The sequence below is a fragment of the Paramisgurnus dabryanus genome, chromosome 8, assembly GCF_030506205.2.
Source record: "Paramisgurnus dabryanus chromosome 8, PD_genome_1.1, whole genome shotgun sequence".
Taxonomy (NCBI): domain Eukaryota; kingdom Metazoa; phylum Chordata; class Actinopteri; order Cypriniformes; family Cobitidae; genus Paramisgurnus; species Paramisgurnus dabryanus.
In genome coordinates, this window is record NC_133344.1 from 26,332,086 (window position 1) to 26,359,186 (window position 27,101).

The 27,101-nt window shown below is 41.8% G+C and overlaps 1 protein-coding gene across 5 annotated transcripts in view; it reads left to right on the forward strand.

Annotated features, from left to right (window-relative positions):
• The window catches only part of LOC135771153 (alpha-2-macroglobulin-like), a 163,034-nt gene that overhangs the window by 85,480 nt on the left and 50,453 nt on the right, over positions 1-27,101 (forward strand). For 3 of the 5 annotated variants that reach the window (XM_065281253.2, XM_065281250.1, XM_065281255.1), the window contains exon 34: positions 176-539. The exons of 1 other annotated variant lie outside the window; for it this stretch is intronic. In XM_065281253.2, coding sequence (XP_065137325.1) covers positions 176-213 — 38 coding nt within the window. In that variant the 3' untranslated portion in view covers positions 214-539. Of the gene's footprint in view, positions 1-175; positions 540-20,239; positions 20,381-20,622; positions 20,804-20,916; positions 21,074-27,101 lie in introns of those variants that run through there. One more of the 5 variants, XM_065281254.2, reaches the window with a different exon arrangement.

A 27,101-nucleotide genomic window follows, 5' to 3' on the forward strand; every position in this document is an offset into this window, starting at 1 on the left:
CACAGTACACGCACATATATTATGCAAAAAATCACTTTTATTTTGTATGCGATTAATCGCGATTAATCTTTGCCCAGCACTAATTATTACTTATTTAAAGTACAGTGAATGTATCTGACACCTGTTATTATCTACAGCATCTTTTTTCTCTGAGGTAACATTTTTTTTTCTTTAGGTGATCACACTGAGGCCGAGTACTCCTTCCTCTGTTGAGAAACTTTAGGATTGCAGCTTACTTTGCACCTTGAATGAAGTTGAAACAAAAGTTCATGTGCACCATCAGATACAATATACTTTATAAAACTTAGTAGTTTACTAAATTACTTAGTAATAGTCATTTAGAATAGTCAGTAATCCAGAGCAAAATGAATACAAACATAACAATTTATTAACCAGGTAAACCACATAGTAATATAAAAGTCAATTCAACCAATATAGCACATCAATCAATCATAAGAAATATCAACAATATGAAGTAATTCAAATTCCAACTCAAACAACATAATGCATTGATCAATCATATTAAACACATTAAATAATTTAGAACAAGAATGTAAACGATGTATTAATTCAACATTCAATTCAAACAAAATAACACCTTGATCAATCATATAAAAACCCTTATACCATGGCCTGTTTAAATACTCGATTCTGATTGGCTGGAAGGTGTGCATTCAAACCGTTCAATGCACAGGTAGTTCCAGTCAGTGTGATTACAGTTAGAAATTAATCCGGTACTATAAACATTGGTAACCATAGTAACACAGTTACACTTACGGAGAGAGTGAGCGAGAGAGAGAGTGAGCGAGAGAGAGAGAGCGAGCGAGAGAGAGAGAGAGTGAGAGGGAGAGCTCTCTCTCTCTCTCCTTCTCTTTCAGTTCTCTGTCTATCTCTTTTAAAACAACGCTTCGAAATTTCCAACTGTTTGATTTTTGATTTCATTTAATGTAATGCATTTTAATAAATGTAATGTGTCCTTATATAGTAATCGTAGAGACGCCGGTTTTATTTCACACTTTACATGATTCATTTAAATAAATGACATGATTAGTTCAAATAAAGATTGCTTTGTCACTGTGAGTATTGCCTGTCATTCATAAATGATTTTAATAAATCAATTAAAAAATCATTAAAGGTGCCCTTCCTCTGTCGTTTTTATTGTTTTAGACTGTTGTCTGAGGTCTACTCATGACGTTTGCATGGTTTTTACATCCAAAAACATCAAAAGCAATAAGTAATAGGCCATTTTGTACCCTGATTTTGAGGCTGGTTAGAGAAATTATACGTTTTAATGGGCGGGCTGCATTGACGACTTGGAAGTAAACGCCCACTGCTATGATTGGATAACAGTTTTTCGTTCAAACTAACTTTCAATGTAATCTCATGTGTAATCAGTTTAATGTAAAGTGAGTGTCTTAAGACACAGTGTCTTTCTTACACACGCATATTTTATCATAAACCCTTTTGACACACACACACCCGTGTCTTTTATCGTAAACCCACGCACAAACACACACACACACACACACACACACACACACACACACACACACACACACACACACACACACACACACACACACACACACACACACACACACACACACACACACACACACACACACACAGGTTTCCATGTTTTGTGGGGACATTCCATAGACGTAATGCATTTTATACCGTACAAACTGTATATTCTATTCCCCTTACCTACCCCATTCCCTAACCCCAACCATCACAGAAAACTTTCTACTACCTGCGGCAGTGGCTCAGTGGTTCATGTAGGTTGTCTACAAACCGGAAGGTTGGTGGTTCGATCCCCGGCTCCACTGGACCAAGTGTCGAGGTGTCCTTGAGCAAGGCACCTAACCCCAGCTGCTCCCGACGAGCTGGATGGCGCCTTGCATGGCTGACACCGCCGTCGGTGTGTGAGTGAATGGGTGAATGTGAGGCAACATGTACAGCGCTTTGGATGGCCATAGGTCTGTTAAAAGCGCTATATAAATGCAGTCCATTTACCATTTACCATTTACTACCTTAGATTTTCAAGAAACATCATTCTGTTTGATTTATAAGCTTGTTTCCTCATGGGGACATCAAAATGTCCCCACGAGGTCACAAAAACACTGGTATTCCTATCTTTGTGGGGACAATTGGTACACACACACACACACACACACACACACACACACACACACACACACACACACACACACACACACACACACACACACACACACGTCTTTTACATAAACCCTTCGATGCGCATGTAACGAACGCACAAACACACACATGTGTCTTTTATCACATTCGATGCCTGTGCTTCATGAATTCGCGTGAATCGCGTCCCTCTGAAGAGAAATCCCGGCAGCAACTGATAACACATAGTACTAAAGTGTTTTACTCACACAAACACGCGTGTCTTTTATCATAAACCCTTTCAAAGCGTGTGCAGCATGAATTCGCGTCCCTCGGAAGAGAAAACACTGGCCGCCACAGTGACACATATAGACCCTTTTACTGTTTGTACACAATGATGACGTGGCAGCGTATGCTCGCGCATTTAGGCAACGGAAGTATCGTAAGAATCAACAGTGAAGCAACACAAAAAGTAAGTTATTTAAAAAAAATTGACTTTATCAACATTTTCAACACAGCTACCAGATCCGTGTACTATAGTGGAGTGGATAAAAGACGTTCGCAGATGGCCAAAAATAAAGTTGCCAGATACATATATACGTATATTAGTATATTATATTAGTGCAACCAAACGCAACAACGGGACATTTTGATGTTGAGAAACCGTTTTAATAAACTTTCTGAGTTGCTACCACGTTAGAACCAATGGGGAATAACACCACTTCTGTTGCCCAAATGCGCGCGCAGGCTATTTGATCACGTGAGCTGTAAAAGGGTCTATAGTACTAAAGTGTTTTACTCACACAAACACGCGTGTCTTTTATCATAAACCCTTTCAACGTGTGTGCAGCATGAATTCGCGTCCCTCGGAAGAGAAAACACCAGCCGCCACAGTGACACATAAGACTAAGTGTTTTACTCACATAAGCTGCGCCATTCTGTCCGGATCCAATATTGATGGAGGAGCATTGCTTTTTAATCGCAGTCTCTCTTCAAATTCGAAGATCTTCTGAAAATCCAAACATGTAGCAACTGTTTTGCCAATTGCTTCTCTGAGTTGCTCTTGGAGCAGCCGTTACCTGACTTGGATGCTGACCATGGTTTGCTGCCTGGCTTGAGACTGCAAATGCAACTGCTCCCCTCAAACCTCGCAAGAAAAAAATAAAAACTGAAGTCTGGCAAAACGCTGAAACTCGCCTCCAAAGACAAATCTGCAGGCAAGCAGAACGTAAATGGAAAAAGGACAGGTTACATGTTTCTCTTCAGATATTCAGAGACTCTCTTACATCTTATCAGAATTTAGCTCAATCTGTGAAAGCTGCTTATTTCTCTGATTTAATTGAAAGAAACCACTCTAAACCTATGATTCTATTCTCTATTATTAAATCTGTGACAAATCCATCTGTTAAATCTGTGACTACTGCCTCTGTTGCTGTCTGTGAGGGCTTCTCGAGATTTTTTAGTGACAAAATCACTAAACTAAGATTGAATGCTCCCCCCATTACAGTTCCTATTTCCTCCCCAATCACACTAAAAGCCTCTGCATCTTTTAGAGCTTTTGAGCTCGTCAACCTCCACCAACTTAAGGAGGTGATTGACAAGCTCAAACCCTCTATTAGTCCAAGTGACATAATTCACCCCAAATTTTTAAAACTGATTTTCCATTCACTGGGTCCAGGCTTGCTATCCTTGATCAACAAGTGCCTGCAAACGGGCTCAGTCCCTGCCAATTTCAAAATTGCCACTGTTACCCCTTTACTCAAGAAGCCTTCACTAGACCCTTCCATTCAAAAAAACTTTCGTCCAATCTCTGTCTTGCCTTTTTTCTCAAAAATTTTGGAGAAAATTGTGTTAAACCAACTTCAATGTTTTTTGAATGAAAATTGTATTTATGAGGTTTTTCAATCAGGCTTTAAATCTGCTCACAGTACTGAGACTGCCCTTTTGCGAGTTTTAAATGACATCTATCTTTCTACTGACTCTGGAGATTCTGTAATTCTTATTCTTCTTGATTTATCAGCTGCATTTGATACCATAGACCACTCCCTTTTATTATCAAGGCTTGAGTCCTGGGTAGGTCTAAAAGAAAATGTGTTAAGATGGTTTCAGTCATACCTAACTGATAGAAAGTTCGTAGTGAAACTTGGTAACTTTTCCTCCTCTCCTGCCTCACTGTCTTGTGGCCTTCCACAGGGCTCTGTTTTAGCTCCTTCTTTATTCTCATTGTATATGCTACCCCTGGGCTCGATTTTCCGGAAACATATCGGACGACACCCAAATCTACTTGCCAATTAAGAAAAATAAACCGACAGCAATTTCTTCTCTTCTACTATGCTTGGAAGAGGTCAAATTATGGCTGGTGCAAAATTTTCTATTTTTAAATGACGAAAAAACGGAGGTAGTAGTGTTCAACCCAAATGAGAAACCCTGGTCCGCAAGCATCAATTTAGAGAGTTTATCTGTTTTTAAATCTTCACAAGTGCAGAATCTTGGCATCTTTATTGATCAGCACTTACAATTTGACAAACATATCTCCTCAGTAATTGGGGCTAGCTTTTATCAACTAAGGCTTCTCTCCAAAATTAAACACTTTCTCACCCCTAAGAATCTAGAAATGGCGGTACATGCATTTGTAACCTCTCGCCTAGATTACTGCAACTCCTTATACTGTGGTATATCAAAAACTCAGGTCAGGCGTCTCCAGCTAGTTCAAAATGCTGCTGCCAGATTTCTGTCTAGTTCTCGTAAATATGAACACATCACTCCAATTCTCAAATCTTTACACTGGCTGCCGATCTCTCAAAGAATTGATTTTAAGATTCTACTTTTTGTCTATAAGTCTCTTCATAATACTGCTCCTCTATATTTATCTGAACTTCTTCATCCCTACACCCCTAGTAGACATCTTCGTTCTTCTGACCAGGCTATGCTAGTGGTCCCTCGTGTACGGCTAAAGCGCAGAGGAGAGCGTGCCTTTTCTGTGGCTGGCCCGCGCTTATGGAACTCTCTGCCTTTAGAAATTAGGATGCACCCACCGTCTCTAGTTTCAAGTCCCGGTTAAAGACCCATCTTTTCTCTCTAGCTTTTTTATGATTACCCAGGGGTTCATGTTTGTTCATTTTATGGTCTATTATTTCTTTTTTTTAAATTGTGTATTTTATTATATTTTTCTGTCCGTGTTTTTTAACAGTCTATCTACTTTTTTTTTTATCCTTGCTGCTATTATTCTTATTACTGTGTCTATGTGTGTATGTGTCAGATGCACTGTAAAGCACTTTGGTCAGCCATGTGGCTGTTAAGAAATGTGCTATATAAATAAAGTTGAAGTTGAAGTTATGATTCCCTCGTTTAATAGGAATGATGTCTCTCAACAAAAACAATGGCCCGAATACGGAATAAGGTACGGTTTTTTTACCCATTCTTGCTGTAACTTGTTATGAAAACTAACTCAACTACACATAATATGTGGGCGCGGTCTCAAGTTAAAGAGCTCATGAATAGTAATGACCTCGATCAGTTCCACGTCACACTGATCAGCTTTTCTAACTGACCTGATTTCTCCGCTTCTTTCTTTTCAGTGGCGAGAGCTGACAGAGGAGGTGGAAGTTAATTTTCACATTCACGACACAACACAAACACATATGGACCTAACACATATCAAAAAATACAAGTAAAAACGGTTTTATGTGGAAGGGCCTCTTAAAAACCCCATTCACACAGACCTCTGGTCCCAGAAAATACCCGTAAAATTGCCAGACAAGCGTCTGTGTGAACAAAAACTCGTTCCGTTAATCTTCTGGGATCGTTGCCGGAAAGAGGACCTAGTAAGCTTGTCAAATATCCACTCTGATACCCACAATATCCAAGCTGAGATCATTCACCAGAATAGAACTGTGCCTTCACGCGCTCCTTTGTAGTCTTATCATAAACAAAAATGCACGCGAGTTGTTTTTGGCGAGAGGAATAATATATAATATGCAAACTTCAGACGCTGCGTAGAAGAGAGGGCGGGACTTTCAATAGGTCGCGTGTCTTTCCGGGACCGTCACATGCCGGGTAAATTTGGCAGTGTGAATGAAAAAAATCTAACTATTCCGGAAAAATCCAGGATGCATATCCCGTGTATTTTACGGAATTTTTGTGTGAAAAGGGCTTAAGTTAGCCATACGCTTAAGCAACGAGGGGATAGACTTTAAAGAAGAGACGCACACAGCCACAGGTAACTCGCGCACGCATCTCTCTCTCTCTCTCTCTCTCTCTCTCTCTCCCTCTCTCTCCCTCCCTCGGGTCCTTCTCTTTCAGTTCTCTTTCTCTGTCTTTTAATAATGAATTTAAATAAATGTGATAATTCACAATATAATCGGGTGGTTCTTCGCCTCTACGTCGTGCATTAAAACCCTTTAATGCATGGCTAGCCGTGGATTATCCCTTACTTAATGGTATGAAATCTGAGAGTTTGGAAATGTTACCTGCAATAAGAACTACACACAGCGATCGTGCGGGAGATCTGTTTACAGATTCCCAGAATCCTCTAACACCTTTCCTTAAATACCCAGTGTAGATAACTGAAAATGTGCAATCCAGTTAATGCAGATATGTTCATAGATATAACCTTTATCCTGTGTTGTAGTGCCCCCTTGTGGTTGAATAAGTTGGTCTTATAAAAAAGTAACTCTGCTGATACACGCTCTGCATGAGGGCTAATAAAAGCACGTTGTTCTAAGGAATATAAAACGTCTCCGTCTCTATGACAAACTACACCCAGTTTTACCAAATGGTTTTTATTTGTTTATTATTACATTTTGGTGTCCCACTCTGGGGGTTGTAAGTTTGCTGTACCTTTGATATCTGTGGCAAGATACTTTTCATTTACAGGAGGCACTTTGTTAGAGAGGCCTGGGTGGAGTTTATCTCCAGCTGCCTACAGTTTTTAACCTAATTTCTATTTGTTAATGGTGGATTTTTACATACTTAATGTAATGAGAACCTTTCACCACATGCACTGATGGAAGGAAAACAATTTCAACATTTAACATCCGGGAACTGCAGGAAAAGCAGTAAAGTACGGTGCATAATCTTAATCTGCTGTTAGTCTACCTCACCAGCAGGTGTTGCAAGCACGTGTTCACCAAGACTTTGTACATGTAAGATGATTTATCCACTGCAGCAGTGATTAATGTTGGCTTTTATATCCAGTTTTAGTAAAACAACTATAATACACTCAGACAGAGAGTGTATTGTTTGGCTATGCTATTGACAGGATACTAAACGGTTTTTAAATGTCATATAAATTAAATAGGGCCTTTCTGCCTGCTATTGGCTTCGTTTCTCAAAAGCTAAATTGATTGTAGATTTCATTGGTGGCAATCTACCATCTACTTATGCCTACGAGCAGGGTTCTAAATTAACACCCGCCAACCCGCCAAATGCGGGTTAAAATTAATTTTGGCGGGTGTTCATAAAAACTTACTAGCCAGTTTGGCCGGTGATGCATGAGGCATTGCATGCATGATACATAATGCTCTGTTCTCGGACATTTATTCCTCTGGCAGTACTTCCTACATTTCCCATGAACACTGTACCGTAATGCTACGTGATGATGTTTCATACACCACTGGCTGCGCGCAGTTTGCAGTGAAACCAGCGCGAGAAACCATGGAAACGAACGGAGCGCATCCACAAGAACACACAAGGAAGGCGGCACATGCCATAGTCTAAATCTGTTGTGCCCCGGTGTATATCTCAAGTTAAGATTTTAGCAGTTAACTAGTGCATTCCTTTACAAAGATAAAAGCGGCAAAAACGGATCTATATGCGCTTGTAAAAGCGAATAAGCGATGCAGCAGGCGCACTGATGCATACACGCACAAAGCCATGTCGGCGCGTCATTGCGTTTATCCACGCACAACCGCATTCAACGTCACGCGATTATGTTAGCTTATAAAAACATGACGAAACTAAAGTTAAGTTTCTAAATTATAATGTTAATCTTATTTTGACTCGATTACTATTGGCTTCTGTGGACGTCAGAAATGTTTTTTGCAAAGCAGGGAAAGGGAAGCAGAAAGGAAAGATGATGAGACTAAGGGAGGTAACGTAAGAGAAAACTACATCCTCACACCCTGTCAGGTCTCAAACATTAGAGGAAAACATTTCAGGAGAACCTCTTGTCAAGTCTATAGAATTGCATTGTTGCTGAGAAAATCAACACATGTGTGAAATTAACATTTAGTTTACTAATGTTTAACTAGGACATACATAAACACTTAGCAGTAACTATGACTGAGATTATTTTAGTATAGCAGTCATAAAATGACTGGTTTCTTAAAATATTGTACAAATATACTTGTAAAAATAAGTTATTAATCATTGCTATCATTGTATAATGTTGAAAATATGCATGTACGTGAAAGAAAAAAAACAAAACGAACAATTTGTGGTTGGAACAAATAATTTTAAAGTTGAGGCAGTAGGGCTAAAGGACCATGAGAGTGCCCAAAGTCATCAGAGAGTCTAACGTTAATTAAAACTGCCAAGACAGGTCGTATTGAAGAGAGCCTTGCTTGGAGAAGCCTCACTTTATGTGTGTTTTTCATACTAACAATGTTAATAAAATTATCAAATGCATTCATAATTTTTTTTTCACCGGAAAAAATTTGGCTAGTGGAAATGCTGATTGGCTGGTAACTTTAGAAAGTTACCAGCCACATTGGCTGGTGATCAAAAAAGTTAATTTAGAACCCTGCCTACGAGAAACGAACAAGTCCCCTCAGTGAATGTGAAGATACGTCACGCAATGTTGCATTATGGGACGTGGGCGCCATGTTTAGAGGCACCGCCGACCGTTATGCCATTTAATTGTGGGTGTGTTAAGCTAAAACTAGATCAAATTGAAGAAGAACGGAAGAAATTGAGAAGTTGAAAGATAAAGAGAAGGGACCCTATCGGGAAAAACTAAATGCTACTGCCGAAAAACTATATTTGGACAAATAAACAACATAGATCCATATGAATTAGCAGCCCAAGACTGGATTACGCAGGGTAGCCAACTCTCACGCATCTGGCGTGACAGTCACACATTCAGCCTCAATCTCACGCTCAAAAAAGAAATCTCATGCTAAAATAGACATTCTTCTCTGCTGTATTTTTTTTCACATATGTGCATGGCCGTACCCACCATTGAGGTCTTCGTCTTTGTCTTATTTAACCCAACGCTCAGCGCTCGTTTATCTTCTTGCGCCGCCACACAGACCAGTCTGCAAGTGACGTCTTAGCACCGCGAGATGGATTCAACAGTAAATTGAATCAGTATGCATTTAAATCGATCTCGCGGTAGTGTGATGTCATAAGCCAACAGGTCTGCGCTGCGCCCCATTAAGTAAGAAAAAGTCAAATTTAATTCCCAGATGACGAATCAAATCACAGACAGAGGTGCAACTCAAAGGAGGACAGCTGCGCGATTCCTCAGAAAGTGGAAGTGCAAGAAAGATGTAGCCTAAGTAATTAAACGCTGACTATTATACAGCTGTATGATTCGCAGTCTTGAACTTGTAAATCCGACGCATCGTGCGCGGCACAACGCTTCATCCACCGGTAGCTGCTTCTTCTTCTTCTTCTTTATCCATCGGTAGCGCGCGTGCACAGAGTCTAAAAGCCTATGTTCGTCTTTTGGCTTAAACGGACAAATTCACATAACATTTGTGAATGTAGCTGTCTTAGTGAGTGGTAAACAACTGATTATGTCTTAACCGAATGTAAACGTTTGATAGCATTCTGTCTAGAGCCTGCCTACTAAACAGTATACCTGTTGAAGTCATTAAAGTAGAGAAAATCACTCACTGGTCTTGACTGTAACTTCTGTAACTTTGTAAAAAAAAAAAAACAGGTTAATCCATATTTACTTCTAAATAAATTACTTTTTTTGCCAAAAATCTTAGTGTTGAGCTCTTCTATTGAAGTAAGTTTAAGGTTTATTATGGAATTTAGATTAACTGAACAACTTTTTCTAAAATTACTTCCTGATTAACAGACAGTAAATCAAATCAAATGTGAGAAGTTTAAAATGCAGCCTTGCTTTATTTCTTAAAGGAGGTAAGCTCAAAGATGATTATTTGTTACACCTGACCTAGATAATAAACATGTGAATATTAGCCAAAGCAAAATTCTTATGACAGCCAGGAGGCTAATGGACCATTCAAAGAGCCCAATATATAGTAATTTCCTGAATATAAGCACCATGCATTGTTTTATTCACTGTGTTTTATGCAAACAAAAACAAAACCATGTATTAACTTCATCTGTGTATTAACCTCAGTTTACTAACCTATTGAATCAGATCATGAGTTGACGATAAAGTAGAATAAATGCAATGCCATGTATAGTACTCACTCATGCATTAACCTCATAGATTATGACCTTAGTTAATCCTTAATACTTGATTCAGGGGAGCTTGATGAACTTTCAGCTCTCTTTCAGCAAAGCCCTGATCATAACAATCCCATAATAAATCAAATAGTCAAAGTAACGGTGAACAAAAAGAAACTTATCAAAACAAAAACATCAAACATTTGGAAATTAATGTAGTCTGTGTAGGTTTAGATGTTAAGATGCTTGTGGTGGCGGCAGCAGTGGCCACCGGCCAAAATTTCCAGTAGGCCGCTGCATGGGCATGTTTGGGGAGAAATCTCACTCCAGACAAATCACCAAAGTTGGCAACCCTGGGATTACGGATCAGATGCATTACCTCCACTCACATATCTGGTCAACTACCTTGTTTTTGGATTGAGTGCGTACACTTCAGGAGTTTTAAATCAGGAGCTATAAATCCCTACAAGCTCATAGTAAGATGACACTTCTTCTTTCTGAGTTTTATGATGGTTGGCAAACCAGCTAAAAGAAATATGCCATTTAAAATAATGTTTAAATACGTACGTATCTTAATGATTCTATAAAAAAAATCTCAGTTGTATTCTGTGCAATGAATCAACACATGTTTATAAGATGGCACTTCTTATTAAATTAAACAAAATGCTAAATATTTAGCTAACGTTATGTTATTTTAAAAAGTCACAAGCAGTGGGTTTGAGCAGCTGCATTTAATAAAAAAAATATTTGTTATAAGCGTCTATATATAATGGTCTATAGATTTTCTTAAAACATCTCAACATGTTAAAATAATTTTTTCCTCTCTTCATCAGTGATTTCGATGCCAAACTGCATAAGCTCCTTTATCAATGTGGTATTCATTTTTCCCAACTCCATTCTGAACTTTTGAAGGCGCTTCCCAAATCCGTCGTACAACAGCCAGTCTGACGTCTAACTCATTAACTTCACAAGCTTTAAGCAGGGGAACATCGAATTAGACAAAATCGACACAACATAGCACAATACGTGAAGAAATATGAATATATATTTAACATTATCTTGCATTTACCTGAAAAATGTGTCTGCTCGACAAAATCGTGTTCTGAAGTTCTGTCATTGACCGCGCGCCCAAACTGAGCGACTCAAGCAGAGCGACAACAATTGTAACGTTGAAAAAGTATACTACATTACAACAAACGTGAACAATTATTATAAATATGTTTCATTTAATAGAATCATTAATATGTTTGGAAATAACATTTATTTTATTTTACATGAAGTGATGGTAAAGTATATTCATTTACATATCTAATATTATATATAGTCCTATAAAACATATCACCATTTTAGTTTTAACATTTAAAACTACTTAAAGGGACACCGTGAAACTTTTTGGCCACTAGGGGGTGCTAGACATGTATTTTTCACTTCTAGCGCCCCTAGAGCCCACAAGCGCCACAGCACTGTCGCAAAGGAAAGGAACTGGCCAACCTTAAAACTAAACTAAAAACTAAACATTTAAAACGCTAAACGATCAACATTTTGAGACAACAGTGAGAAACGCAGTCATGTTACAACTTTCTGATGAGGAACTCGTCGTGGCAGAAGCCATGTCTCAATCTGAAGGTTGCAGCCTCCAGATGTCATATTTCTAAGCTGTATACGTCATCAAGACTGTCTTATTTCACAATATTAACAATTACAAAGTTGACTATTATACTTAGTTAATCGTAAATTGTTGCAGTATGCTTATGACTTGCGAATGTATTGCTCAGTTTACCTTAATAAACCAGGCTTGATGACGTATGCAGCCTGCATATTTGACCTCCGGAGGCTGCAGCCTTCCAATTCAGAAACGACCAGAAGTATTTCCTTGCCTTTTCCCAAACAAATATTGTTGCATCGTCTCTCTCTCCCCCTCGCCATCAGGATTTTCCGCAATGGCGCTCGTTTTTCCTCTCTTTTGTGTGAAAATTGTCGCTCCAAATCCAAGTAAACCGATGTGGTCCAAGCAGACCTAAAGGCTGCCGCTTTGTAATACGTCACGCGAGTATCAGCGGAACGCAGCAAATGAGGAAGAGAGAAGAGAGAAACGCTCGGATCTGATTGGTGAATGAATAGGGTTTGGTTTTACACTGTGTGAGTTTGAGCAAGTTTGACTGCTATTGCATCCTGGATTGTAATGTAAATATCATAGACACTGTAAAAGAAAGGAAAATATGCGAACACCGCATGTGAATACAGGGCACTATATGCAAGATAATCGCCGTCATTTATAAAGAACATCGCATTATGTATGAATCAAGAGTTTATATTAAAAAATTACCTTAAAGGGGAATCGAACCCGGGTCGCCCGTGTCATAGGTGTGTGGCTCTAAAGACTGTGCCACAGAGTCACATAATAGAAGCTGCTCTCTACATTCCTTAAGTAAGCCTCCAGCAAAATTCACGTTAAAAACAAATTGTGTGGAGGAAGTGACGTATGCCGTAAAGCAGTCGAATTTTGTAGTTTTTTTGTGCTCTGGTTACTACCAGAAACCCTAAGTTTTAAAATACGAGTAAAAGTGATACAGACCCCGTCAGGCTATGGTAGACATGTCATTCAACCTATTTAAAGTCGATGTACTATCACAAGGGTCTTGAAAATTTATTATGAAGGTTGAAAAATTACATGTTGTCTTGCTGTTTTAATGACCTGACATACGTCTGTTTCTTTATTAATTAAATGTAAGTTATTCTAGTTGGAGCTTAACTGAAAAAAAAAAACATTTCAAAAGGTACAAAAATTGACCTTTCACATCTAAACTTAAAATGTTGTACCTTTAAAGCCATTTGGGGTACATATTTGTACCCTAAGGACCAATTGTGGACCTTTAAATGAGTTTTGTACCTCTAGGAACAAAATTGTACCTGCACTGTACCTTTTTTTCTGACAGTGTATTGTTCTGAATTTATTGCACCAGTGTGTAATACTGGGTTGTAGTGTTTGTGTGTTTTTGAAAGCTTGTGTGTGATGTCTGAGGGAAACTTTAGTTTTTTTTAGTAAGAGTGAATGGTTTTGAGTGTAGAGCTTCATTTTGACCTGAAAATAGGATGTTTGGAGAATTTTGTGAGACGTTATGAAATTGTGTTTACTGTTTTGAGAATATGAGGCATAGTTTCAAGAAATGTGTTTAAGCAACCGGACAAAAAAAAAGTAAACTATTAATCTATATACGGATAGTTGGCCCGCCTGCCATTTTACAAGTTTGAGATAGGCTACCAAAACCAAAATGAATTTTTATTATTAAAAAAATACTTGAAATGTATTTAAACTACATGTTTTATAGAATAAAGTGACACTAGTCATAATTGTGTCAAGTTATATTTATAGTTAATAATATCCCTGGACAAAAATATGCATGTCATTGACCTGTTTACTATGCATGGTTAAGATCCGTACAGACCTCCATCTTTAATGCTAACATACAGTCAGATTTACAAATCAAGTTCAGGGCTCCAGACTGCGACCAAATGGTCGCATTTTGCGACCAAAATTTGAGAGTGTGCGACTGAATTTTACATCCAGTCGCATGTGCGACCAGTAAATTTGCCTCCCCCACCCTCCGTATTTTTGATACATTAAACGTGGAAGGGGCACGTCAATGATCAATGAAATGAGCAATTAAATAATCAATGAGAAATGAAATAATCAAAAGACGCAAAAGCAAAAACACAGAGCAGGGGTCTCCAACACGTCGCTCGCGATCTACCGGTAAGTCAATAAGTAGCTCGCTCGTGGGTTTATTTATTTATTTTCTGTGGTTATGGCAGCATTTGGATGTCTGGTTAGTGTTACAAGCGCATGTGGTAGTAATGTTGCGTTCCAGGCAACCGGTAACCCGTGAATCACGACTTCAAAACCACGACTCATTTACATTTAGGGCCCTATCTTGCACCCAGCGCAATTGACTTTGTCAGTGACGCATGTATCATTCGTATTTTGCAACGGCGCACAGCGGGTTTTTCCCTCCACAGACGCACGTCGACAAACTAGGGAATGAACTTGCGCTCCCTGGGCGGTTTAGCGCAAAAAAAGAGGCGTGTTCCGGCGCAAACCATCCCTGATGCTATTTTGCAGTTTCAAAAAACAATTGCGCCACTGACCAGAAAAAAAAAGTTTAAAGTCAGTGGCGCGTTGCGCGTGGTTCATTATGCTATTTTAAGGGCGCATGCTTGACCATAATGTATAGCGTGCACAACGCGCATACACTTTGCTTATCTAATCTACACAGATGCAACAGTTATTTTTGCAAATCATAAATTGTTACACTAAAAAATATTAATACACGAGATAAGGGAAATCATAGTGGTGAGCATTGTGGTGATAGTTTTTATTTATTCTCATGCAAATAACGATTAAAATATTTTCATAACTTTGTTGTGTGGCTGTATTACGTTTATTTTATGTAAATAATAATTCAAATGTTTTCATAAGAAACCTTAATGTATATGAACTTGATTTGTAAGAGTACTTTGGGGTTGGACCTTGCTTGCGTTTCTTGGGTCCGATTTCAAAGCCCCCAAACCCTTTCAGCGGTGAGGGTGGACGCAGCGATGTCCTCTGCTGGCATCAAGTCCTGAGGCAGATCCACCTCCCGTTACACGGCGTGCCCGATTTGTGCTGGCAAGCGTGGGAACTCGATGCTGCATCATAAAATGAGACGTTGGGGAAGAGCGCCACAGCGTTTGTGCATTAGAATAATCTATAAAACTAGCCTGTCTTAAAGACGGCGAGTGATGACGTCACAAGTGCCACAATACCGGAAGGTATAAAAGGGAGGCAAAAACAGTGCATTTTAGCTTTCTGTCATTCAGCGAGGGCTCTGTGTTGAAATTGTCCTTTTCAGGCTGCGGGTAAAAATCAGTCACAGCCATCAACCAGTTCTTCATACCAACAACAACAAAAGCTCACAGAGCTTAGGGGCCGAGACAGCAGCCTCAAAATAAGAAACGCGAGGATAGAGCTGACCTCAGATCAGTTAACATTGCAAATCACAAAGCTACGTCTAAGAAATCCTGACACTTAATTTACATTAACTCTGCCGTTTACAACACCTCAGTGCATGTTAATTTCCAAATCACAGGTTCATCAGTACCTATACAGGCTATAGAGCTGACAAATCAGCAAAAAATACTGTAATAAAAGTTTGTTTTTGTAACGCTAATCAGTCGCTTCAGGGAAACAAACTCATACATCTCTCATTCAAACCCAGCCTCGAGAGGTTGGTTCCTCTATCACATTTTCTTCACGAGTGGTGGAAATTACCAAATCTAACACAATGGCTTCTTCTCACTATAGAGAAAGGTTAGAGATGGGCCCCCTGCAGGCACGGGTGTTTAAAAAGAAGGTTTGAACTCTCCTGAAAAAAGGCCATTGAGTGTGTTCCCCCCTAGAGATTCACACTAGGTTTTCCATCCAGTATTATAGTTCCCAAAAAGGATGGAGGGATTCAGACAATTTTAGATTTAGGTTGCTCAAGATCAAAGTGTTTTTTGTCTATCAGAGCGATGTATATTCCAGGAGCTCAGAATGTGGGAACAGAAAGTTTTTCGAGGTAAAGGCCCAGAGAATGGAGACCAAATGTGGGAGCAAGAGAACGTCTTCTCTATGGAAAAAACCTGACGAACTCTTGGTTTGCTTTGGAGCCTTAAATATGGGTCAACCCGCCTCTAAACAGACAAGTTGATTGTTGAAGCATACGAGGGGCGCGGATTGCCTTTACATCTGCTAATCAGGGCACATTATATGAGGAGTATGGCATCCTCTCAGGCCTTTCCATCTGGGGCCTCCATGCAAAATGTATGTGATGTTGCAGGGTGGTCCTGCATACCTTTATGAGGTACTACAGCTTAGATCTCTCTTCTTTACCTGCTAACCAGGTTCTTATGTCCTGATGTGTGCATAAACATCTTAACAAGACGACATACACAAATCCTTTTGGCATAGTGGGCATTCGTTTGGCAATCATTTTTGGTTATTAGTGCTTGGGAATGCTGATTCAGAGTCCCATATGAGTCTCTGTCTTTTTAGGGGGGAGGTGTGATGCCCCAGCTCTAATGTGCTAGGTCTGCCTCTTTCTCCCTTGTTAGTATGGTATTTTGTGGCTAGTTTTGGTTTCTTTCTGTTCTGGTTTGCAGGAGGAGCTATGGGGGTTGTACCGAGGTAACTAATTGATGGCCTAATTGGAGGCTGGATAAAATCAGTGCTCTCCAGCTGGCTCGCTCTCTGGCACTGCACTCGCGAGCGCAAACTCTCTGGTTGCAGCCCTGCTTCTTTACTTTTTTGCACTACATTCACTATGTTGATTTATACAACAGTTTGATTTGTTTTACATTATACTGACTTTATGAATATTTTAGTTAATAAATATACAGAAAGCAGAGAAATGCTGGAAGCTGAACCGCACTCACAACAGGAACAGTCAGAACAGTCAGGAACGTTTTTGACTGCTAATTTTGCCAATTGATTGACGATGTTGTTGTTTTGTTCATGTTCGTCTGAGTTTTGACTAATGTGTGCGTGCAGTTTGTTGACTAATATTGAAGATTCATGCATTTGAATTAGCTGCCAAATTGTGGTTAAAGGGATAGTTCGGCCAAAAATGATATTAAACCCATGATTTACTCACCCCCAAGCTGTCCATCGTTTTTCAGCTAAACACATTTTCGGATATTTTAGAAAATGTTTTAGATCTTTTAGTTGATTAAATGTAATTTTACGGGGTCCACGACCTTCAAGTCCAAAAAAAGTGCATCCATCCTTCACAAATTAAATACAAACGGCCCCAGGATGATAAACAAAGGTCTTCTGAGGGTAATCCGCGCAGTGTTGTTGTAGAAATATCCATATTTAAAACTTTATTAATGAAAATAAATACCTTCCGGTAGCGCCGCCATCTTAGACTCCTCTGTATTCAGTAGAGAGTATTAGCGTAGTGTACGCACTTTTCTTAGTGACGTATGACAAATTTGGAGAGCGGGGGCACAGAGCAGCAGCAGAGTAGCCTCCGTAGGCTGCGTAAGCTCTCATCTTGAATGTGGACACGACTAAGATGGCGTGGCAAACCACGATGCATTGGTTGAGATCTTGGATAATAGTGTTGATGGGTTGGCTAGGCTGTAGCTTTTGGCATTACTTTGTTAAGACTTTGATAATCAATACAAAGGTGTCATTTCCTATTCGTTTTTGGTACTGGTAGACATGGAGAGTTTGTTGTTGAACTAGACTGCCAAACAATTTTTCTGATCTCGAGTTGTTTTACAATGTCATGAACGACTGCTTTCTCCCTCTGGTTTAATTCTGTATTGTTTTTGTTGGAGAGGAGGGTGTATACATTTTATTTACATGCAGGAGGCAATTTGTGAGAGAGACCTGGGAGTTTATCTCCAGCTGCCTACAGTTTCTAACCCAATTTCTATATGTTAATGGTGGATTTTCACACACTTAAAGGAATGAGAACCTTTTACCAGACGCACTGAGACCATAAGAATAATACCAAATATGTATGGTTACACACGTTTATACTTTGATTAAAGAGATTTACTTTTGTGAGTTTTTGTGAACATCTCTAAACCAGCATGTGAGGAGGGAGAGAGGTCGAGAGGAATTGCAGGCGGAGAAACAGATGTGACTCTGTGGTGTGTCTCTTCTGTGACCTCACAGAGGGTGGTTGTCTAAACCAGCATGTGAGGAGGGAGAGAGGTCGAGAGGAATTGCAGGCGGAGAAACAGATGTGACTCTGTGGTGTGTCTCTTCTGTGACCTCACAGAGGGTGGTTGTCTTTGAGGTAGATATGAACTTGGTGAGAACTTTTTAGATGTTGTTTCCCACCAAAATGCAATGTCTTTGATAAAATAGTTCTCTCTGGGTTCAGGCATTTGGTGCCGGTCTTACAACTTCACAAGACTGTTTTAAGATTTAAAAACATCTTTGGTGTCCCCAGAGTATGTATGTGAAGTTTTAGCTCAAAATACCCCACAGATAATTTATTATAACATGTTAAAATTGCCACTTTGTAGGTGTGAGCAAAAATGTGATGTTTTTGTCCTTTTAAATGCAAATGAGCTGATCTCTGCACTAAATGTCAGCGTCGTGGTTGGATAGCGCAGATTAAGAGGCGGTATTATCCCCTACTGACATCACAAGTTACTGGATTGTTGTTTTTTTCACATTTTCTAGGTTGACAGAAGCACTGGGACCCAATTATAGCACTTAAACATGGAAAAAGTCAGATTTTCATGATATGTCCCTTTTAACTTATTTAATGATTTCTTTTGACATCACAACGTGCGACCCAGATACATAGAAAAAATCAATTTTATTGTGTTAAAGCATGCATGAGCAAGAGATGAAGAGCATATAGAGGGAATGCATATAGAGGCTACTTCAAGAGTGAAAAAGACTCAAAAGCGCACCTCTGCTAAGCACAAATGCAGTGACACATGCATAACCTTTTGTTCCACACTCATCGTGAAAGACAGGTAGAAACTTGTATATAATTCTGCTATAAAGACACCAGAAAATATCAAAATCATATTCTGTCGGATTAATGTCATCAAAATCTCATTTTTAATGTTGTCTTCTAAATTATTAGCTTAAATGTTTTTTTATTTTTTTAGAGGCATTCAATCCTTTGAATTTACATTTAGACTTCTACTTTGATGCTGGTATAAGCTTTTGCCTGTGATATTAAATGTATAAATATAATTTTGTAAATTAAAATGCGTTTGATAAAATAGCAAATTCTAGTTTTACATTAGTTGTACCACCTGACACAGAAAGTGTACCAGTATTTGAGTATAATCTACAAACTTTCCATTCTGCCATGAAGAGCACCTGGAGTTTACTGGATGATATGATTTTACTGTTTATATTTGTTTACTTCTTAATAAAATGCCCATAATTATGTTTGTACTAGCTTGACATTTGAGAAGATCTAAATTGTTGGACAAAGTTTTACAAATTATTTATAGGAAATGTTTTGAACATAAAATAAAGATAGATTTACATTCATCTAATGCTAACATACAGCCAGAAGAGCAATCCAACGGGCAAATTAAACCAAAACTCAAATCCAAGAATCACTGCTGAGATAAACAGAGCATGGTTCAGGATAACTAATAAAACAAATATGGAGATGATTGCTTAGAAATAAAGTTCAGTGATTATATAAAACAAGCAATTTAATGACTGAAAGCACTGAACTGCTTATTATAATGGTATTTTTTTACTGCCTTGATAGTATGCATATAAAACATGTTCAGAAAATAAATTCAGTTTCTCAAGAGTAAGAGTGTTTTTAGAAGACAAAATGTGTATCATTTCTTTAACTATCCCTGTTATGGTTTTGCTTTTGCAAGCTGTTGACTGAATTGAGGGATGCTATCAAATTGACTGCAAATTAAATGCAGTAAAAAATAAAATTTTAACATTCGTTATTCACTTTCATAAAACAGTTACATGTTTGTTATTGTATGCACAAATAAAACTACCATGTGTTTTTGCTTAAGCTGATCCCTTTCGTTATGTTTTAATGCTTTGATTTTTTCAATCAACCGTTTCAAACTTTTTTTTTTTGTTTAAATATACAAATATCTAGATATTAGTGCAAGATGTAAAACTGCTTTACTGTCATAGTTGACTGATTAATCAGATGGTCAATACAGATGTTTTTGAAGGACCTCCTTTAGCATGAGAGTCCCTTTAAAAGAGACAGTCCAGACTCACTGAATGATCTGAATGATCGGTCCTCATCATGGCTCTTAATGCTGGTTGTTTTTGGAAAGGACTTCTGCTGTTATTTCTCCTGTTCATCTCTGTGAATGGACAAAGCAAGCCGTAAGTCACTTTAAATGATCTCTACAGAGGAACATTGTTTATCACTGTTTTGTACGTAATTTCACAGTATCTCCTGTAAGCTATTTTTCAGAATATAAGGAAAAACTACTTGATAATTATTAGGCTTGGTAAATGTGGTAAATTATTAATACAAAATAATGCCTGTTCTTTATGATTATATAATTGCACATTGGGTAGTAACAGTTTGGCGATTTGAGTTTAATGACAGTATCTCTCAACAGCTCTTTTATGGTGACATTTCCTGCAGTGATTCAGTCAGGATCTGAAGCTAAACTGTGTGCAAGTCTCCTGAAGCCCAATGAAAGTCTTGTAATGACCGTTCATCTAGTGAAGGATGACCAGATCACATTATTACTGCAGGAGAAAACAGATGAAGAGTTTCATCGCTGCTTCAACTTTAAGGTTTGACATCAAAACAACCTGCATGATAATAAACAAGATCATAATGTATGTTTGCTGCATTATCATCTTATTTTATTATTGTTAATGATGTGTTTGTGATTATTTCTCATCAGGCTCCATTGGTGGAAGAAGAATCAGTGCAGAAAATAAAGGCTGAAATTAAAGGGGAGTCTTTCAAGATGACTCAAGAGAGAAAAGTTATGTTTAGACATTACGATCCATTGACCTTTATCCAGACTGATAAACCCCTCTATAATCCAGGACAAACAGGTAAGCTTTGATTGTTTAAAAGACTAAACCTTGGTAAATAATGCAAAGCTTTCTGTACTGTAAGATCAATGCAGTATTGGGGTCGTGGTCAAAAATATTATCATTCACTGAGTTAAGTTAACAGTACTAAAATACTGAGCTTCACATGGCAGTCCTGTGGAAATCATGAATGATGTACTGTTTGTTTGTTTGTTTGTTTGATTCATTTTTTTAAAGACCCCAAATAATTGGTGAATACAGACAAAAGGAGTACTGTATAAAGCAGGTTAATGGATGTACAAATTACAGTTTTTCTCGGTTGCTTAAACACATTTCTAGGAACTATTCCTCATATTCTCAAAACAGTATAAACACAATTCCAGAACGTCTCACAAAATTCTCCCAACATCCTATTTTCAGGTCAAAATGAAGCTTTACACTTAAAACCATTCACTTTTGCTAAAAAACCAAACTTTTCCCTCAGACATCACACACAAGCTTTCAAAAACACACACACTACAACATAGTATTACACTGGTGCAATAAAATCAAAACAATATATCCAAAACTGGTAAGTTATGTTGCTTGTGGTTCCCTTTCAGTCGGTCACTACGACGTCACGTCGTGACCGAAGAATTGGGAACCGCTCCGCGGGTGACCTATCTACTTCGAGAAACTATGAAAACGCCATTGGCCTTGGCATGCAGGTATTTGCATAATGCCGGCGCCGCCCCGCCAGGTGCGTATATAAGCCGCAAGTGCACAATACCAAATCAGCTTTTATTGCTTCGAAGGGGGCAGACATCTGCTCACGAGAAGCTGTTAAAACTGATCTTCGTAGATCCCTGTTCTTTTGGAGGAAAAGGAAAAATCTTAGCTTGCTGAAGTTGGTTGGGCAAAGACACCTCAGCGGAGGTTCGCAGTGTTTTCTCCACCCTTTCTCTCTCTCTCTCTCTCTCTCTCTCTCTCTCTCTCTCTCTCTCTCTCTCTCTCTCTCTCTCTCTCTCTCTCTCTCTCTCTCTCTCTCTCTCTCTCTCTGTCTCTTTAATTTAGGACTTGAGTTCGAGTGAGTGCGTTGCCTCTCCCTGTGTGTTTCACCAGCTTGCACAAAGAGTGATTTTCCTAAAAGAGCAGCACGTTTGAGCTTTGTGTCTTTGTAAAGACAGCCACTCATTCTTGTCACGGTCGGGGTCGTCTTTTTAAAGATGGAATTCCGTCCGTGCTTGGTTTCTGGATGCGGTGTGTTCATCGCCCCCCGGGATGGCCACGAGCGTTGTCTTTCGTGTCTGGGGCTCCAGCACGCAGAGGCAGCGTTGCGTGATAGTTCATGCTCCGTCTGCGAGGGCATGACTATGGCGGATTTGCGGAGACGGGTGTCGTTCCTCCGGCAACGGCGCCCGCCTTCCAAGTCTGGTGCTGCTAAGGGCGCAGCAACCAAACTTGCGAAGGATGACCTCCGTATAACGGTGCTGGGTCGGTCTGCTGGTTCGTCCAGCAGCTCCCAGCGCCCTGATCCGTTGCCAGCAGAGGTCCCGATGGAGACGAGCGGCCCGTGTTCTACAATGTCCTCGCGCTCTGTCGAGCCTCCACCGGACGCGATGTCCACCGTAACGTCGGAGGGGGGTTGTCAGCCTCGGACGTCGATCCAGATCCACTCCCGCCTTCGGGTCGGGTTGCTGGTCCTGCATTCGACCCCGAGATGGCAGCCATGCTCGCTCGGGCATCGGCGGTAGTCAGCTTGGAGTGGACTGAACCTCCCCCACCTGAACCGTCCCGCCTCGATGATTGGTACTTCGGGGGTGCCAGGGCTTCTCAGTCCTCGCCCCCGGTGCCCTTCTTCCCCGAGGTGCATGAAGAGCTGACGCGGTCGTGGAAAACCCAGTTTTCCGCCCGGAACCGGCCGTTTCAGCCTTCACCCCTCACCTCTCTCGAGGGCGGAGATGCCAGGGGGTATACTGGAATCCCGTCAGTGGAGCGGCCAGTCGCGATGCAGTTGTGTCCGGCCGGTGTCGCTTCCTCCTGGTGGGACCAGCCTACTCTCCCCTCACGGGCTTGTAAGCAGTCTTCGGCGCTGACCGGTGCTGCTTACAAAGCATGTGGGGAGGCAGCTTCAGGCCTGCATGCCATGGCATTGCTGCAGGTTCACCAGTCTAAGGCTTTGAGGGACCTGCACGCGGGAAGTCACGACTCGGCGGAGTTCTCTGAACGCCGTCGGGCGTGCGATGTCTACCCTGGTAGTCTAGGAACGCCATCTCTGGCTGTGTCTGGCGGACATGAAGGATGCTGATAAGACCCGGCTCCTGAATGCTCCGGTTTCCCAGAACGGCCTGTTCGGCGAGACGGTCGAGGAGTTTGCCCAGCAGTTCTCCGCGGCCAAGAAGCAGACTGAGGCCATAGCTCAAATCATGCCGGTCGTCAGCGCCCCGCCCGCTCAGCCCGCTCCGAAGGGTGGAAAGAGGAGATCGAAGCGGCCCTGACACGGGCGACCTATAGATGGAGGGGATCGCTCTTCGGGAGATGGTGAAGGCACCACTCCCCCCACCGGAGGAGGGCTGGTTGGGGAATCCTTTGTTTCATTTTTCTGTTCCGCCGACTTTTCAGTCGGCACCCACACAATCACAGAAAGATTGAATTCCACTTTCATCTCTAGGTCTTCAGATGAGTGCCGGAGACACGAGCGGGCTCATAACCCCCCATCGTTCTCCGACTCATCAGAGGAGTACGAGAGCAATGCACGGGCTCATAACCCCACCGCGCTCTCTGACTTCTCAGGGGAGACGACAACACTGCTGTCGGTGCGGCCAATACGCACACACCGGCGATCACCTCCATTGCGCCCCCCGCGGGTACACCGATCGTGCCTTTAGTCCCTCTCGCACGGTGTCTGGGGGCGTGGGAACAGCTTCCCAGCCTGTCGCGTTGGCTTTCACGCACGATTCGTCTCGGCTATGCGATCCAATTTGCCCGGCGTCCCCCCAAATTCTCCGGCGTTCGTTTCACTGCGGTGAGAGCTGCCGATGCCCACGTCCTCCGTGCGGAGATTGCTGTCCTATTGGAGAAGGACGCGATCGAGCCAGTCCCTCCAGCCGAAATGAGGTCGGGGTTTTACAGCTCTTACTTTATTGTACCCAAGAAAACCGGCAGCTTGCGACCGATCCTGGACCTGTGTTCGCTGAACCGTGCACTTCACAGAATGCTGTTCAAGATGCTGACGCCCAAGCGCATATTTCCATGCATTCGTCCAAACGATTGGTTCGCATCTATCGACCTGAAGGATGCGTACTTCCACGTATCGATTCTCCCCCGGCACAGGCCGTTTCTCCGCTTTGTGTTCGAGGGGCGAGCATACCAGTACAAAGTCCTCCCATTCGGGCTCTCTCTGTCGCCCCGTGTATTCACCAAAGTAGTGGAGGGGGCTTTAAAGCCCCTGAGAGAGAAAGGTGTGCGCATTCTCGCGTATTTAGACGGTTGGCTCATAATAGCTCAAACACGTCAGACGCTGTGCGATCACAGAGATTTAACTCTAGAACCTCGCTCGTATGGGTCTTCGGGTCAACTGGGAAAAGAGCAAGCTTTGGCCCGTGCAGAGAATCTCTTTTCTCGGGATGGAACTGGACTTGGTCGATTTGACAGCTCGTTTAACAGAAGCGTGTGTACAGTCGATTCTGACTTGCCTGAATACATTCAAGAGCAAGAGCGCGGTCCCGCTGAAACAATTTCAGAAGCTCCTGGGGCATATGGCAGCAGCTGCAGCTGTGACACCACTTGGGCTGCTGCATATGCGACCGCTTCAGCATTGGCTTCACGACCGAGTCCCGGGGAGAACGTGGCTGCGCGGCATTCACCGTGTTGTCATTACACCTGCGTGTCGTCGCACTTTCACTCTGTGGTCAGACCGTGCATTTCTCCGAGCCGGTGTGCCTCTGAGACAGCTCTCCAGGCATGCAATAGTATACACAGATGCTTCGGACACGGGGTGGGGGGCCACGTACGATGGGCTTGTGGCTTCGGGGGTCTGGTCGGCACCCCAGCTGCATTGGCACATAAATTGCTGAGAAATGTGGGCTGTATATCTTGCGCTCGTCCGTTTCAGCAACGAGTTACAGGGCAAAGATGTATTAGTTCGCACAGACAATACTGCGACCATTGCGTACATCAATCGTCAAGACGGTTTATGTCTCGTCACCTGTCGCATCTCGCCCGTCACCTCCTCACTTGGAGTCAGAAGAATTTGAGGTCTCTTCGTGCCATTTACATTCCGGGCACGCTCAATGTAGAGGCGGATGCGCTCTTTCGGGCTGCGCGTCCCGGCGAATGGCGACTCCACCCCATAGCGGTTCAGCAGATTTGGAGATGTTTCGGCAAAGCGCAGATGGATCTGTTTGCTTCCCCAGAGACGGCCCATTGTCGCCTATTCTATTCACTAGCCGACGACTCGCTCAGCGTGGATGCAATGGCACACAGCTGGCTGCGAAACATGCGCAAATACGCGTTCCCTCCGGTGAGCCTCATGGCGCAAACCCTATGCAAAATCCGGGAGGACGAGGAGAGCGTGCTGTTGGTGGCACCGTATTGGACAACCAGGAGCTGGTTTCCAGAACTCTCTCCTCGCGACAGCCCCTCCTTGGAAGATTCCCCTGAGGAAGGACCTTCTTTCTCAACAAGAGGGCACATTATGGCACCCACGCCCCGACCTGTGGAACCTCCATGTGTGGTCTCTGGACGGGGCACGGAGGATTTGAGTGATTTACCGCAAGAGGTATCTAACACTATTGCTGCAGTGCGAGCGCCGTCTACGAGGCAGGCTTACGCGCTTAAATGGAACCTGTTTGTCGACATGAGAACCCCCGATGAGAACCCCAGAGAATGCCCGATTAGTGTTGTGCTTTTGTATCTCCAGCGTCGTTTGGAGAATAGGCTGTCACCATCCACTATTAAGGTCGATATCGCTGCGATATCAGCTCACCATTCACCCGTAAACGGTAAGACAGTGGGTCAGCACGACCTGGACGTTAGATTTCTCAGAGGAGCTCGAAGGCTGAATCCTTCGCGTCCTCCCTCTATTCCTCCTTGGGACCTGTCCTTGGTGCTGAAATCACTCCAGGAAGCCCTATTTGAGCCTCTGCATAGTGTGAGTGTTAAATTTCTTACTATGAAGACTTTAACTCTCCTTGCTTTGGCTTCTGTTAAAAGGATAGGAGATATTCATGCATTTTCGGTCGATGATTCGTCCCTTCAGTTCGGGCCAGCTGCATCCAGCGTAACACTGAGACCTCGGCCTGGCTTCGTGCCCAAAGTTCCCACCACTCCTTTCAGAGATCAGGTGGTGAACCTGCAAGCGCTGCCTTTGGAGGAGGCAGACCCAGCCATGGCTTTGTTGTGCCCTGTTCGTGCACTACGTGTGTATATAGACAGGACGCAAAGCTTTAGGACCTCAGATCAGCTCTTTGTTTGTTTCGGTGGTCAGCAGAAAGGGAAAGCTGTCACCAAGCATTGGATGTCCCATTGGATTGTGGATACTATAGCCCTTGCATATCAGAAGCAAGACGTGCCTTGTCCATTTAATTTACGTGCCCACTCTACACGCAGTGTGGCATCATCTTGGGCACTGGCTCGCGGTTCCTCGCTAACAGATTTGTAGAGCTGCAGGCTGGGCGACACCTAATACGTTCACAAGATTCTATAGTGTTCGTGTCGAACCGGTTTCCACTCGGGTTCTTTCTTTCAGTTAAGAACACAGAGGTTTGGCTCGTTTGTGGGCTTGGAGCCTCTATTTTGGTGCTGCACATTTGCACCATTATGGAAGGCCGTTGAGGCAAAAACGTTACAAAAACTGTTTTTGGCTCTCCTCCACCGCCATGATAGCCGATGTTGCGGAGCATCTGCTGTCAGCCTATCACTGATGTATTCTCTGTAAACCTGTGTAGGCTAGGCGCCCACATTTGGCCCCTATGTGGGGTTCATTTGCGTGTATAGTCTGTGGGGTTCTAATCCCCCACGTTTTTCCTTAACAGAGCCTGCTCTGCATCTCTCTGCATAACATGCATTG